The sequence below is a fragment of the Capricornis sumatraensis genome, chromosome 20 (genome assembly GCF_032405125.1).
Source record: "Capricornis sumatraensis isolate serow.1 chromosome 20, serow.2, whole genome shotgun sequence".
Taxonomy (NCBI): Eukaryota; Metazoa; Chordata; class Mammalia; order Artiodactyla; family Bovidae; genus Capricornis; species Capricornis sumatraensis.
Genome location: NC_091088.1, coordinates 52,262,827 through 52,279,897, shown reverse-complemented (window position 1 = coordinate 52,279,897; position 17,071 = coordinate 52,262,827). Strand labels below are relative to the sequence as shown.

Here is a 17,071-nt window from a genome sequence, read left to right as displayed (position 1 = left end):
TGTATGTTTTAACACTCTCCATCAGGCCAAAGGATTATGTGGTATCTGCTAGTTATTCTCAAATATCTATTATTTCCCTTTTATACACTGATTGAACCCATGGGTTTTAGTTGAGAACAGGCTGCCCAATATAAACATTGCCTGTCCCAGCACTCTGCAGCAGAATATGCCATGCAACTGGATTCTGCCTAAAGAAATGCAGTATTATACTGAGAACTTTCTTAAGAGTTGGCTGGCCTACCCCTTATATCTGTTAATTTCCTGCTTCCTCAGCAAAGCCAGCTGCAATGTGCATTTGATGTCATGTCTGTCACATGATGGTTCTGCAGAGCAGAGTCTACCCTAGGCTTTAATCCAAGAGAAAACTAGTCCGCTATACAGTTTAAGCTACAATTATTTTGGGGTCTCTGTCACATACAGCCAAACCTATATCTAAACTAATAGAGCCTCTCATTAAACTGAAATTTTAAAACTCCACCTCTTTATCATGAGTCTTACATAAGGCCTCTGATTAGCGTTAAAATCACATTTTGAATCTAATTCTGTTTTATTCATTGTGTCATAACACCATTAGTCTCTTGTAACAACTAGGATATTACAAATTCTTTCTTATCTTAGAGCTTTTCAGAGGTTGTTTCAGAAAAGAAAGTTTGAGGCCAACAGATACATAAAGCATTCAATTCTAACAATTTATTTTTCCATGATCATTTGTATTGTTTCCAGTTTCTGGCTATTATGATTAGTACTAATATGAACATTCATGCACATTTCTTTTGGTGGAAACAGGACTCCTTTCTGTTAGGTGTGAAATTATCAAATCAGAGGATATGCATTTGTTCAGCTTCATTTGACATTATGCAACAGTTTTCTAATTTACAATTCCATCAAACTCTGAAAGAGTTCCTGTTCCTCATATCCTCACCAACACTTGTTATTGCCAATATTCTTATATCTAGGCATCCTGGCAGATGTGTTGTGATACTGTACTGTGGTTTAACTTTTAATTTCCCTGATGACAAACAAGATTGAACACTTTGCCACATATTTATTGGACAATTGGATATCTTCTTTAATAAATTGCCTATCAAAGTATTTCATTCATTTTTATTAATTTAGGAGTGATAAAGTACATATAAAATCCATCATTTTAACCACTTTGAAGTGTACAACTCAGTAACTTGTAGTACATTCCCAATGTTCTGCAACCATCAGATCTCTAATTCCAGATTATTTTCATCACGTCAAAAAGAAACCTCACATCCACAGTCATGTTCTGTTCTCCTCTTCACCCCCATGCCCTGGAAACCACCAATCTGCTTTATGTCTCTATGAATTTGTTAAGAAATTTCATAAACATGTAACTATATAATATGTGACCTTTTGTGTCTGTTCTCACTATGTTCTTGGGGTTCAATGATGTTGTAGCATGTATCAGTACTTCATTTATTTTTATGACAGTTATATTTCACTGTACAGATAAATCATATTTTGTTTATCCATTCTTCAGTCGAGGGACATTTGGGTAGTTCTAGGATTTAGTTGTCTTTTTGAATTGTAGGGAATCCTTACTATATTCTGGATATATATATCCAACTACATAATGCAACTATATATATAACCAACTACATAATGCAAGTATCTTGTCCCATTCTGACGCTGGCCCCTTTGCTCTCTTAATACAATGTTTTGATAAACAGAAATAGTTAATTCTAAAACAGTCTGATTCCAAGGTCATAAAATATATTCATATCATCTAGAAGTTTTTTTGTATTTAGACCTATAATCCACCTAGTGTGTGGCAGAAATCAAGATTCCTATTTTTCAATAGATATCAGCCCCCTTCATTGAAAAGACCATCCTTTCCCTGATTCTGTCTTAGATCAAGTGACTTTGTATGTTAGTCATTTTCTCTGTAATCCACTCCAACAAATATTTCAACTCCCATAACTCTATTGAAATATTCCTAGCTAAAGTCACTAACAAAATTGCCAAAATCAGTGCTCAAATGCCAGTCATCACTCTGTTTGACTCATTACTAGCATTTGACACAACTGATTAATCCAGTTGCTCGCTTTATACCATATTTTCCTGGTTATCCTCCTACATCTCTACTTATATTCAGTTCACCTTAATGCATTCTTTTCCACTTTCTGACCTCTAAATGTTGGAATGTCCCAGAAATCAGGCTCTGGTCAGCCTTCAATCTACACCCTTTCCTTTAATAACAGTCTGGCTTAAATACCAATCATATACTGCTAAGTCTTAAATTTTACCTATACCTCTAAAAATATTTTTTAAATTGTGATAAAATACACACTACATAAAATTTACCCTCTTACTACTTTTAAGTGTATAGTGTAGTAGTGTTAAGTATGTGCACACTGTTATACAACCAATCCCCAGAACTCTGCAGAACTGAAACTCTGTACCCATTAATAACTCCCCATTCTTCCCTATTCCAGTTTCTGGCAAGCACCAGTCTACACTCTGTTTCTATGGATTTGACTAGGTACCTTACATCACTAGAGTCCTACAGTATTTGCTGTTTTTTTCCTATATGTGACTGGTTTATTTAATTTAGCATAATATCCTCAAAGTTCGTTCATGTTGATCCACAGATCCACACAGGAAGCATTGCCGATCAGTGAGAAAAGAATTACTGAATCATATTAGAAAAAATAGCTATAGCTAGAAAAAAAAATTAACTTGGATCCCTACCATGCACTACAAATACATAAACTCTAAATGGAAAAACTATAAGGCTTGTGGTGAAAAACAATATATATGTATACATAAAAAGGGCTTCCCCGGTGGCTCAGTGATAAGCAATCTGCTTGCAATGTAGGAGACGCAGGTTCAGTCCCTGAGTTGAGAAGATGCCCTAGAAAAGGAAATGGCAACCCACTCCAGTATTGTTGCCTGGGACATACCATGGACAGAGGAGCCATGGGGTTACAAAAGAGTTGGACACGATTTAATGACTAAACAACAACAAACAACAACATAAATTTCTTAAACAAGACACAAAAGATACAAGTCTAACTAGAAAAAAGATAACCTACAAGAAAAATGGGCAAAAAATCTGAATAGGCACTTCATAGAAGAAACACCAGTGTTAAGTAGTCATATGCAAGAATCCTCAAACTCATCAGGAATCAAGGAAACTCAAATTAAGATATGAGATAACATTTTATACTCATCAGACTAAAATTTTTAATGTCTAAGAATTTGAATTGTTGTTAAGATGTTGAAGACCCAGAATTATTACACACTGCCAGTGGTAATGTAAATTAGTACCAACACGTAGGAAAACAATTTGTTATAATACAAAGTTGAGGATGTATGTGTTTTATGACCTGGCAATTCCAGTTCTAGTAAATAACATACTATGTGCTTCAGGAGATGAGTAAGAATATTAATAGTACCACTGTATATACTAGCAAAAAATTATGAACATTCTAGTTAACAAGGCAAGTCCACGTTCAAGGTCAGGAGGGGCGGCTGGGGAGAAGATACCCCTAGTCCAAGGTAAGAAGCAGCGGCTATGCTTTGCTGGACCAGCTGTGAAGAGATAGCCCACGTCCAAGGTAAGAGAAACCCAAGTAAAATGGTAGGTGTTGTGACAGGGCATCAGAGGGCAGACACACTGAAACCATCATCACAGTAAACTAGCCAATCTGATCACATGGACCACAGCCTTGTCTAACTCAATGAAACTAAGCCATGCTGTGTGGGGCCACCCAGGATGGGCAGGTCATGGTGGAGAGGTCTGACAGAATGTGGTCCACTGGAGAAGGGAATGGCAAACCACTTCAGTATTCTTGCCTTGAGAACCCCATGAACAGCATAGAAAGGCAAAATGACAGGATACTGAAAGAAGAACTCCCTGGGTCGGTAGGTGCCCAATATGCTACTGGAGATCAGTGAAGAAATAACTCCAGAAAGAATGAAAGGATGAAGCCAAAGCAAAAACAATATCCAGTTGTGGATGTGACTGCTAATAGAAGCAAGGTCCAGTGCTGTAAAGAGCAATATTGCATAGGAACCTGGAATGTCAGGTCCATGAATCAAGGTAAATTGGAAGTGGTCAAACAGGAGATGGCAAGAGTGAACGTCAACATTCTAGGAATCAGCGAACTAAAATGGACTGGAATGGGTGAATTTAACTCAGATGACCATTATGTCTACTACTGTGGGCAGCAATCCCTTAGAAGAAATGGAGTAGGCATCATGGTCAACAAAAGAGTCTGAAATGCAATACTTGGATGCAATCTCAAAAACGACAGAATGATCTCTGTTCGTTTCCAAGGCAAACCATTCAATATCACAGTAATCGAAGTCTATGCCCCAACCAGTAACGCTGAAGAAGCTGAAGTTGAACAGTTCTATGAAGACCTACAACATCTTTTAGAACTAACACCCAAAAAGATATCCTTTTCATTATAGGGGACTGGAATGCAAAAGAAGGAAGTCAAGAAAAACTTGGAGTAACAGGCAAATTTGGCCTTGGAGTACGGAATGAAGCAGGGCAAAGGCTAATAGAGTTTTGCCAAGAGAATGCACTGGTCATAGCAAACACCCTCTTCCAACAACACAAGAAAAGACTCTACACATGGACATCACCAGATGGTCAACACCAAAATCAGACTGATTATATTATTTGCAGCCAAAGATGTAGAAGCTCTATACAGTCAGCAAAAACAAGACCGGGAGCTGACTGTGGCTCAGATCATGAACTCCTTATTGCCAAATTCAGACTTAAATTGAAGAAAGTAGGGAAAACCACTAGACCATTCAGGTATGACCTAAATCAAATCCCTTATGGTTATACAGTGGAAGTCAGAAATAGATTTAAGGGCCTAGATCTGATAGATAGAGTGCCTGATGAACTATGGACAGAGGTTCATGACATTGTCCAGGAGACAGGGATCAAGACCATCCCCATGGAAAAGAAATGCAAAAAAGCAAAATGGCTGTCTAAGGAGGCCTTACAAATAGCTGTGAAAAGAAGAGAGGCGAAAAGCAAAGGAGAAAAGGAAAGATATAAGCATCTGAATGCAGAGTTCCAAAGAATAGCAAGGAGAGATAAGAAAGCCTTCCTCAGCAATCAATGCAAAGAAATAGAGGAAAACAACAGAATGGGAAAGACTAGAGACCTCTTCAAGAAAATTAGACCTACCAAGGGAACATTTCATGTAAAGATGGGCTTGATAAAGGACAGAAATGGTATGGACCTAACAGAAGCAGAAGATATTAAGAAGAAGTGGCAAGAATACACAGAAGAACTGTATAAAAAGAGCTTCATGACCCAGATAATCACGATGGTGTGATCACCCACCTAGAGCCAAAATCCCGGAATGTGAAGTCAAGTGGGCCTTAGAAAGCATCACTACGAACAAAGCTAGTGGAGGTGATGGAATTCCAGTTGAGCTATTTTAAATCCTGAAAGATGATGCTGTGAAAGTGCTGCACTCAATATGCCAGCAAATTTGGAAAACTCAGCAGTGGCCACAGGACTGGAAAAGGTCAGTTTTCATTCCAATCCCAAAAGAAGACAATGCCAAAGAATGCTCAAACTGCCGCACAATTGCACTCATCTCACACACTAGTACAGTAATGCTCAGAATTCTCCAAGCCAGGCTTCAGCAATACATGAACTGTGAACTTCCAGATGTTCAAGCTGGTTTTAGAAAAGGCAGAGGAACCAGAGACAAATTGCCAACATCTGCTGGATCATCAAAAAAGCAAGGGAGTTCCAGAAAAACATCTATTTCTGCTTTACTGACTATGCCAAAGCCTTTGACTGTGTGGATCACAATAAAGTGTGGAAAATTCTGAAAGAGATGGGAATACCAGATCACCTGACCTGCCTCTTGAGACAACTATATGCAGGTCAGGAAGCAACACTTAGAACTGGACATGGAACAACAGACTGGTTCCAAATAGGAAAAGGAGTGCGTCAAGGCTGTATATTGTCACCCTACTTATTTAACTTATATGCAGAGTACATCATGAGAAATGCTGGGCTGGAAGAAGCACAAGCTGGAATCAAGATTGCTGGGAGAAATATCAATAACCTCAGATATGCAGATGACACCACCCTTATAGCAAAGTTAAGAGGAACTAAAAAGCCTCTTGATGAAAGTGAAAGAGGAGAGTGAAAAAGTTGGCTTAAAGCTCAACATTCAGAAAACGAAGATCATGGCATCTGGTCACATCACTTCATGGGAAACAGATGGGGAAACAGTGGCAGACTTTATTTTGGGGGGGCTCCAAAATCACTGCAGATGGTGATTGCAGCCATGAAATTAAAAGACGCTTACCCCTTGGAAGGAAAGTTATGACCAACCTAGATAGCATATTCAAAAGCAGAGAAATTACTTTGCCAACAAAGGTCCGTCTAGTCAAGGCTATGGTTTTTCCTGTGGTCATGTATGGATGTGAGAGTTGGACTGTGAAGAAAGCTGAGCGCCAAAGAATTGATGCTTTGTTTTGTTTTTTTTTTATTTTAAGAATTGATGCTTTTGAACTGTGGTGTTGGAGAAGACTCTTGAGAGTCCCTTGGACTGCAAGGAGATCCAACCAATCCATCCTAAAGGAGATCAGTCCTGGGTGTTCATTGGAAGGACTGATGCTAAAGCTGAAACTCCAATACTTTGCCCACCTCATGTGAAGAGTTAACTCATTGGAAAAGACTCTGATGCTGGGAGGGATTAGGGGCAGGAGGAGAAGGGGATAACAGAGGATGAGATGGCTGGATGGCATCACCGACTCGATGGACATGAGTTTGAGTGTACTCCAGGAGTTGGTGATGGACAGGGAGGCCTGGTTTGCTGTGATTCATGGGGTTGCAAAGAATCGGACACGACTGAGCAACTGAACTGAACTGAATTAACAACCAGAAAAATATGGAATGGAATATTATATAGCTGTGAAAATGAAATCAGGTATAAAGTAATTTGGGAAAATTTGTAAAACCATGTGGTACAAAATAACTAAATCACAGAAGACACATATTCATTATCATTTTCATAAAAGAAATAAGCAAAACACAATATTGTGTATAAGGGCATACACAAATGTGGTAAACTAGTTTTTAAATAGAAGAACCATAACAATATAAAATAATGATTACCTCTGGGGATGTAGCAAGGGATAGAAATCAGGGAGAAACACACAGAATTGATGGTTCTACAGCATTGGTTCTTAACTAATTCAGACAGAGAAGACCCTCAAATTAAACAGAATATTCCATTCTCTCTAGAAAACATTATGACAGGACCCAGAAAACTCAACGGTACTAGCTGCTGGAGTATACACATTCCCCACTAATCTCGACAGCCAAGTTAGATGCTACCAGAAATCAATTGTATTTGTTCCCCTCCTCATTTATACCAGTAGATGAAATGAGTGTGAAAACCAGCTGGAAAGATCAGGTAATGGCAATTACTTAAGAAAAAACATAAATGAAAACTGCAACAAGAAAAAGTCTAGTGGTAGGGGAAACATGAAAACGAAGTACTCTGCCCTCACACTGTCTTTATGATCTTCCTCTTCTTTAGAGAAATCAAGGCAAATATCACAAAAATGGGAATCCTAAGGTTCATTTTAAAAAGATAATTTAAAATCTCAATCACATACACCCTTATCGCCAATTAATCTATGACAAGGGAGGGAAGGATATACAATGGAGAAAAGACCATATCTTCAATAAGTGGTACTCAGAAAACTGGAGAGCAATACATAAAACAATGGAGTTAGAATATTTCATCATACCAGGTACAAAAATAAACTCAAAATGGATTAAAGACCTAAATGTAAGACCTGAATCCATAAAACTAGAAGAAAACAGATAGAACACTCTTTGACATAAATCGAAGCAATACATTTTTGATCTGACTCTAAAGGCAAAAGAAATAAAGGCAAAAATAAGCCTATGGGACCTAATTAAACTTAGCTTTTGCACGGCAAACGAAACCATCAACAAAATGAAGTTAACCCATTGAATGGGAGAAAATATTTGCAAGTGATATGACCAGTAGGGTAATATCCAAGATACATATTCAAAACATGCAGCTCATATAACAATACCAAAAAAAAAAAAAAAGAACAACTTGATTAAAAATGTGCAAAAGACATGAAAAAAATTTTTTCCAGAGAAGCGATACAGATGGTCAACAGGCACAAGAAAAATGCTCAACATCTGTAATTATCAGAGAAATGAAAATAAAAACCATAATGAGATATCACCTTACACCTGTCAGAATTGCTGTCATCAAAAAGTCTACAAGAAACAAGTGTTGGGGGGGATGTGGAAAAAAAGGAACCCTTGTACACTGTTGGTGAGAATGTAAATTAATGCAGCCACTAGAGGAAACAGTGTGGAGGTTCCTTAGAAAACTAAACACAGAACTACCATATGACCCAGCAATTCCACTGCTGGGCATGTATCTAAAAATAAACAAACACACACATGCACACAAACTAATTCCAAAAGCTACATGCACCCCAGTGTTCACAGCAGCATTGTTCACAACAGCCAAGATATGGAAGCAACCCAAGTGTCCATCAACAGATGAATGGGTAAAGAAGATGTAATAAGCAATGAAATATTCCTTAGCCATAAAGAAGAATTTACTGTTGTAAGTCAACTATTCCTCAATAAAAGATAATAAAATAAAATATTTAAAAAATACTAAGTATACAAAGTAAATGGAATGAAAAATATAATAACCGTTATAAGAGACACCCTGAATGGTCTCAAGAGGAGAGTGGAGATGACAGAGACACTAGATTAAGTGAAATTAAAAACCGTATTAACCTGAACAACAAAGATAAAAAGACTTTTAAAAAGAGCCTCAGTTCCTGTGGGACAATAGCAAAAGATCCAACATTCATATCATCCAAATCCCAGAAGGACAGAAAGACTATGGGACTGAAAAAGTATTCAAAGAAATAATGGTTGAAAACTTCCCAAATTTCATACAAAACACAAATCTATAGATTCAAGAAACAGAAAATTCCTAAATAGATAAATAGAAATCAAACCAAAACACATATTTCTGAAAACTAAGCAAAGAAAAAAATGTTTTAAAATAGTGAGGAACACCAACTCAAAAGACTGGATTTGTCATCTGAAACCATGTTGAGCAACAGGAAATGGCACAATACTTTTTAAGTGCTGAAAGAAAAGAACTGTCAACCTCAAATTCTACACACAGTGAAACTATCTTTGAGGAATGAAGTAGAAATAAAGACATTCTCAGACAAAGGAAAACTAAGAGAGTGTGTTATTGCAAGTACCCCTTACAGAATAGCTGAATATAGCTCTCCAAATACAAAGAAAATAATAATAGAAGAAGGCAAGACCTTCAGAAAAGGAAGACAAGAATGGAAAAAAATAAAAGTAAACATAATAGACTATCCCACTCCACAAGTTTCTTTACCTTATTTTATGGTTGAAACAAAAATTCTAACAGTATCTTACATAGTGACCAATCTATGTAGAAGACATACTTGAAACAATCAAGAAAAAAAAAATCAAAAGAGTAGAGGACCTAAATGGATGTAATATTTCTACAGTCAGTTGAAATGGTTAAATTTCAATGCCAGCAAGCTAAATAAATAAATAAACGTGTGTGTGTGTGTGTGCGTGTATGAACAAACACTGAAATTAAAAAAATAAAAAAGTATATTTTAAAAAAACACTATAAATCAAAATAGAACTCTAAAAATGTTTGAGTAACTCGTAGGTTGTTGTTGTTTAGTCTCTAAGTTGTGTCCAGGTCTTTTGCGACCCCATGGACTGTAGGCCACCAGTCTCCTCTGTCCATGGGATTTCCCAGGCAAGAATATTGAAGTGGTTGTCATTTCCTTCTCCAGGGATCTTCCTGACCCAGGGATCTAACCAGCATCTCATGTGTCTCTTGCATTGGCAGGCAGATTCTTTACCACTGAGCCACCAGGGAAGCCCAGCTCACAGGTAAGCAAGATAAAAAAAACAGAAGAACAAGAAACAGGGGGAACCAGCAGAAGATAACAAAATGGCAGACTTAAGCCTAATACATCAATAGTTATTTTAAGTGTACATGCTCTACATCACCAATTAAAAGACAGAGATTGACACAATGGATAAATAACATGACCCAGTTACATGGTGTCTACAAGAAACTCATTTCAAAAATATGTATCATGTAAATAATCAAAAGAAAATAGAAATGCTACATTAGTATCAGATAAAGTAGATTTCAGAGTAAAGAAATTAATAAGCATTACTAACAGAGCTTCAAAACACATGAAGGAAAAACTGACAAAGCTGAAAGATATACACTAATCACAATTATAGCTGGGGATTCAAACACCCTAATCTCAGCAACTGATAGAACTACTGGACAGAGAATCAGCAAGAATATGGAAGAAACAAACAAGACCATTAACAAATATGATATAATCATCATTCATGGCACATGTTACCCAACAACAACAGAATACACAGTGTTTTCAAACATACATTGACCATTCCCCAGGACAGATCATATTCTGGGTCATGAAGCAAATCTTGAATCTTAAAAGAATAACAATCATATAGAATATGTTCTACGATATATAATAAAGAATTTAACCTTACCTGAAGAAAGGTTTTTTTGTCTTCATCTCCAGGGAGGTGACCTCTACAAAGAGTGTCTTTTGCTTACCTAAGGGCCAAAGCCACCAGACAAATCTAATGATAAAATTTATGATGGAAGGTTTCAGCCATGAGGTTATCAACTTTCCTTCAGAAAGACTGGAGACTGAAGGTATCAGCTTTACCTCCTAAGAGGCAAGAAACTAAAGGTCAGCCACATGGGTAGCCAACAAGGAACCCTGGTAAAAATTCTGGACACTAAGGCTCAGGTGAGTTTCTCTATTTGACAATATGCCCAAATGCATATTGTTACACATAGCTGATGGGAAAAGTTAGCACTGTCCATGACTCCACTGGGAGAGGACAATGGGAAGTTCCACACTAGGAACTCTGGCTCTAGGCTCTGTCCTGTGTACTTCTTCCTTTGGCTAATTTTAATCTGTCTCCTGCTATGACAAACTAACTGTGAGGATGATAGCTTTCAGTGAGTTCTACGAATCCTTTCAGTGACTTATCAAATGTTACAGTGGTCTTGGGAACCCTTGAAAGTGCCACTTAAAAAAAAAAAGTCTTTTGGCTGCACCACATGGCATGTGGGATCCTAGTTCCCCAACCAGGGATTGAACCCACCCCCTCTACATTGTAAGGCAGATTCTTAATCACTGGACCACCAGGGAGTCCCTTGAAAGTGGAATTGATGTCAGAAGTGAGGGAAGACTCTTATAGATAGCCTCCTCTAACTTTCACATGAGACCAGAATAAAATCAAACCATAAAAGAAAGACGAGAAAACCTCCAAACACCTCCAAGTAACATTTCTAAATAATCCAAGAGTGAAATTAAAAATCTCAAAGAAAAAAATTTTTGAAGGATTATAAGGACATATATGTCCTTTATATACATGGATATATTATATATATATATATACATTTATATATATGTATATAAAATCCATCATAAGGATAATAAGAATACCACATGTAACTTACACTCATGACTTTGACAACTTAGAAGAAATGAAGCAATTCTTTGAAAATCACAACTACCAAAACTACCAAAGATGAAACAGGAAATCTGAATAGTCCTATTAAAGTGAAAGAAAGAAAGAAAGTGAAAGTCACTCAGCTGGGTCTGACTCTTTGCGATCCATGGACTAGTCCATGGAATTCTCCAGGCCAGAATACTGGAGTAGGTAAGCCATTCCCTTCTCCAGGGGATCTTCCCAACCCAGGGATTGAACCCAGGTCTCCCACATTGCAGGTGGATTCTTTACCAGCTGAGCCACCAGGGAAGTCCTATAACTATTATATTAATACAAATTTATAATTTAAAAGAGGCTTAAAAAAATATCCAGATCCAAATGGCTTCACTGGAGAATTTTACCAAACCTTTACAGAATGTTTTACACAATTTCTTCCAGAAATAGATGAAAGGAGAATACTTGTCAACTTACTTTATGAAGCCACTATTATTCTTACACCAAAATTAGGCAAAGGCAGCACACATACATGCACACACAAAAAAACTACAGGCCAATATCTCCCATCAACTTAGATGAAAAAATCTTCAATTAAATTTTACCAATCAAAACCAAAAGTGAATAAAAAAATAATATGTAGCATGATCAAGTGGAATATTCAAGGTAAGGCTGATTCAATATTTCAAGATAAAATTTTTTTAAAAGAAATCACCACACCTATGCAAAAAGAAAGGCCTCATCAGGTATAAAAAAATAATAAAAATAGCATCTTAAATGAAAGCAAAACACTTGGGAGAGTATATATTACTTTTCCATGCTCCCCCTCTGTATTAATTTCTTAGAGCTGATCTCACAAAGTACCACAAACTAGGTGGCTTCAAATAACAGGAAGAACTCCTCTTATAGCTTTGGAGTACTGTGAGTTATAGACATCATCAAAGACCTCTGACCTGTGGAATGAACCTGGTCTTGTGGAATGAACCTTATGACCTCATGAATGACCTTATACTTTCCTAAGGTCTTACTTAGGACCAATCATTCCTTTCCAATCATTCCTCTACCATCTCTGTCTCCTCAATGTAGTCATTTTCTTTAATTTTCACAATTTCTTATTAATTTAATTTTTCCTAAATATTCTATTAGAATATATATTCATATGTTCTTGATCCACTACTAGATTGAAAATATCTTTATAACATTTATTTTTATTTATTTTTTAAAGCTAAATGATTTTTTAAAATATTTCTTTATTTATTTATTTGGCTGTGCCAGGTCTTAGTTGCAGCAGGTGAGACCTTTTAGTTGCAGCATATGGGATCTAGTCCCCCCACACCCTTCTCACCAGGGATTGAAGCTTGTCCACCTGCACTGGGAATGTGGAGTCCTAGTCACTGAACTACCAGGGAAGACCCATCCTTATAACGTTTAAAAATTGTATTCTCATCTCCTACTAAAAAGAACTTGCATGAATTTTTAAAAAACAATTAATGCTCTATTGATTACATCTTTTTATGGACAGAAGTTTTGTAACTTTGACATTTGTCTCTTTTGACTACCTGTCCTTTGGTGTCATATCCTAGAAATTACTGTCAAATCCAAAGTTAATGAAATTTTCCCCCTATATTTTCTTCTAGGTGGTTTATAGTTTTGGGTCTTAGATTTACTTGTTTGATCCATTTTGAGTTAATTTTTATATATAGTGTAAGGTAGGGATACAATTTTATTCCTTTGCATGTAGGGTATCCAGTTTCCCCAAAACCAAGAGTACAGTCTTTTCCCTCATAGAATGGTCTTGGCACTCTTATCTAAAATCATCTTGTCATATATCTGAGGGTTTACTTCTAGACTCTCTTCCACTCCATTCATCTATATATCTGTCTTTATGCCAGTACAACACTGTTTGATTACTATAACATTGTTAATAAGTTTTTAAACCAGATTTTCCCTAATTAGTCTGTCTAAAATAACTTTACCAGCCCAACAGTCTGACCAGTTGGCCTACTCCTTGCAACAACTTCCTGCTCACTCACCTGGGCACCGTTCTCTTGTCACCTCCCTCATAACCATCCAGGGCTCCTTCCCTTGCTCCAATGAAGTGATCACAGCTGGCTTAGAAATAGAAAGTCCTGGTTATAAAAAAAGAAATGGAGATGAGGTTGAAATTAAAGTATTCAAATGTTGTGTTTCAGAATTTATTTTAAAAAGCCTGTAGGACAAGAAGATACTTAATAAGGTCTAGAGAAGAAAGAAGAGTCCAATTCTCATATACAGATAAACTCAGGATCATAAGAAACAAATAATGTTTAAAGTAAAATGTTATTTAAATTATATAAGCTTTCTTTTCTTATTTTCCTTTGAGAAAAAAAGGAGTTTCTGAAATACTTATTCTCAGATATTTTTCCATGGTAAATGTAAAGTTCTTAGAATGTAATTTCCAAATGCAAATTGTTTAAAAGAGAGTACAAACTTTACAGTAAATGGAATAATGTTCCTTTGAACTGTAAATGTAAGTGATATATTTTGATTTAGTCCATTACACTAATTGAGAAGGTTAATGAGCTTTGCACCCAGGACCCATGTGTTTAGCTTTATCTGTGCTAGAACATTTGCACGTTTGGTACACTGCAAGTGAAACAAATGACAAAGCCTGGTTTCTTTGACCATGTTATACTATAATGGTATAGAATTTTAATTCTGCTCCTTAATTTTTAAGGAAGAAAGTCAACTATAAGAAATGCCAGAGAAAAGTCTGAGGATAGAGAAAATGAAGGTGTAACTCCATCTAACTGTGCTCATTTCTACACAAAGTGAAAATTCATTTTGTTATTTGAAAGGCAGCCCTAAAATTCATAGCACAGAAAGCAGAAACTCCAAGAAACAGATTCTGAATTATTAGAGAGAGATAACTTTACCCAGTGAAACCAGGTTGCTATAGTTCTCCAACATCACATCTTTGTACAAATTCCTCTGCGCAGGGTTCAGGCATTCCCATTCCTCTTGAGAGACATCTATAGCCACATCTTTGAACATCACGAACCCCTAAAATGGCAAATCACAGTACTATTTTTGAAATTATAAGAAACATTTTTCAAAAGGAAAAAGCAGTGCTAAAGAAGTCAATGCAGGAAAGGGATGATACAGTGAGTATACAGGCTGGAAGTTTGTGTGGGTCGAAAATGAATTTAGTGGGACTGAAGAAGAGTGCCCATATACTCTTAAACAATTCAGTTTCTGCACACACATCCTCTTGCATAGGGTGGAAAACTGTTAGTCACTCATCTAGAAATTAAGAAAATAAAGAGAGGTTTCCAACTAAGTTAAAATAGGTGAAAGTTTTTAAATTTTTCCAGAATATCTTATGACAATCTCCATCTTCAGAAAAGGGACCTGAAGACTTTTCTTCCCCATTATGACTAAGCATTTTTTTAATGCAAATTTTTTAGTAAACATCCAGTACAGAGTATATTTTCCAAAGATGGACAGAGTATATCTCCCACCTCATTTGGTCTTTTTCAACATGATCTTGATACAACAGCCCACTCACCAGCAGGCCAATAGCAGCTTTCAGGACCATGTCAGGAACTGCTCCCATCCACCAGCATGCCAACACCAGATCTGGGACCCTAGCCTCACAACCACCCACTACAGAATCTAGCTCTGCCCCCTCACCGTGCCAGTGGGCCAACATTAGTTCTGAGATCCTCTGAGGCCCCATTGCCAGCAGTCTCATGATCCAGCTCTGCCAACCAGTGCCCATCAGCTTCTGCATAAGACAGGGCCATGAATTTCCCTGATAGTCCAGTCTAGTGGCTAAGAGTCCACGCTCTCAGTGCAGGGGTCCTGCATTCAACCCCTGGTCAGGGAACTGGATCTCGCGTAACAAAACTAAGACCCAGCACATCCAAATAAATAAATATATATTGATATAGACATTTTAAAGGGCTTGTTAGACAACCAGACCAGAAGGCAGCCACACCTACCAGACTGCTCACAGTAGTCAGCTTCCCACAACAGAAGTACCCACACAGTCCAAATACAGGGCACACCTAGAGCATATAGCTCTAGTGACCAGAGTGGGGAGCACTGCTGAAACACAGAGGACACCTCCTACAAGACCACTTCTCCAGGGCTGGAAAAGGTAACTAACCTATCAGAAAAAAGAAATTATAAACAGTAAACTGAGGAAAATGAGGTGACAGAGAAATATCCTCCAAGTGAAGGAACAAGATAAAACCCCAGAAGAAGAACTAAGTGAAGTAGAGACAAGCAGTCTACCCTATACAGAGTTCAAGGTCTGTGTGTCACATACAGCCCCCATGACATTCTTTTTTCTTAACTTACTTATAACCCTTCTGAAATGCAAAACCATTCTCAGGTGGAAGGCCATACAAAAAAAGGCTGTGAGCTGCATTTGGCCAGTATGCCACAGTTTGCTAACCCCTGTCTAGATACTTGAAGGCAGCAATTGTCAGACTGGGTAAAAGTAGAATCAAACTATGTGCTGTTATATGAGATATACATAAAATAGGCTAAAATAAAAGGATGGCAGGACTTCCCTGGTAGCCCAGTGGTAAAGGATCTGCCTTGAAGTTCAGGGGACGTGGGTTTGATCCCTGGCTGGGGAACTAAGATTCAGCATGCCACTGAGCAACTAAGCCCCCTTTTGTGGCAAACACTGAGCCCTTGTACCACAACTAGTGAGTCAGTGTGCCACATCGAAAGATCCTACAAGATGCAACAAAGATTCTGTGTGCTGAAACTAAGGTCCAACGCAGCTGGGATGCATTTTTAATAGGGATGAAAAAAAATAGATGCTATGAAAAAAACGATAAAAAAAAAAGCTAAAGTATTTATGTTAAAGAGAACAGAATTCAAGATAAGAATACTGTATTATCAATAGGAACATTTCATGATCAAGGAATCAATGTGTCGAGAAGATATAACATGCACCTAATAACACAGCTTCAAATTATTATAAAGCAAAAATTAACAGAACTGTAACAGATGGATCCACAATTATATCTAGAAGTTTCAATAGTCTTCTCTCAGTAATTGACAGACCAAGTAACAACAACAACAAAAAAATCAGTAAAGATATAGAAGAGTTGATCACCACTACAGACAAAACTGATAAACACTCTACCAAAAGACAGTATAATACCCCTTTTTTAAACTGCACATGGAACCTTCACCAAATTGTCCACAATTCAGGCCATAAGACAAATCTCAATAAACTTAAAAGGACAGAAATGACAGAGTACATCTCTTGACCACCACAGAATTAAAAATGAACTATCAGAAAGATCTGAAAAAGTCCCCCAATATTTGGAAGTTAAAGAGCACTCTTCTAAACAACTCATGGATGGAAGAAGAGAATTTTAAGCTAGAAAAATAAGATAAAATTAAAGATAGGCAAATAAGATAAAAATAAGCTAGAAAAATAAGAAAATTAAATCTAGAATATACAGA

The 17,071-nt window shown here is 37.1% G+C and overlaps 1 protein-coding gene across 1 annotated transcript in view; it reads right to left on the bottom strand.

The window, feature by feature from the left end:
• The window catches only part of LOC138095962 (uncharacterized), a 406,275-nt gene that overhangs the window by 386,295 nt on the left and 2,909 nt on the right, over nt 1-17,071 (bottom strand). The window contains 2 exon segments of the mRNA XM_068991959.1: nt 13,633-13,728; nt 14,515-14,641. Of these exon segments, the coding sequence (XP_068848060.1) occupies nt 13,633-13,728; nt 14,515-14,641 (223 nt within the window).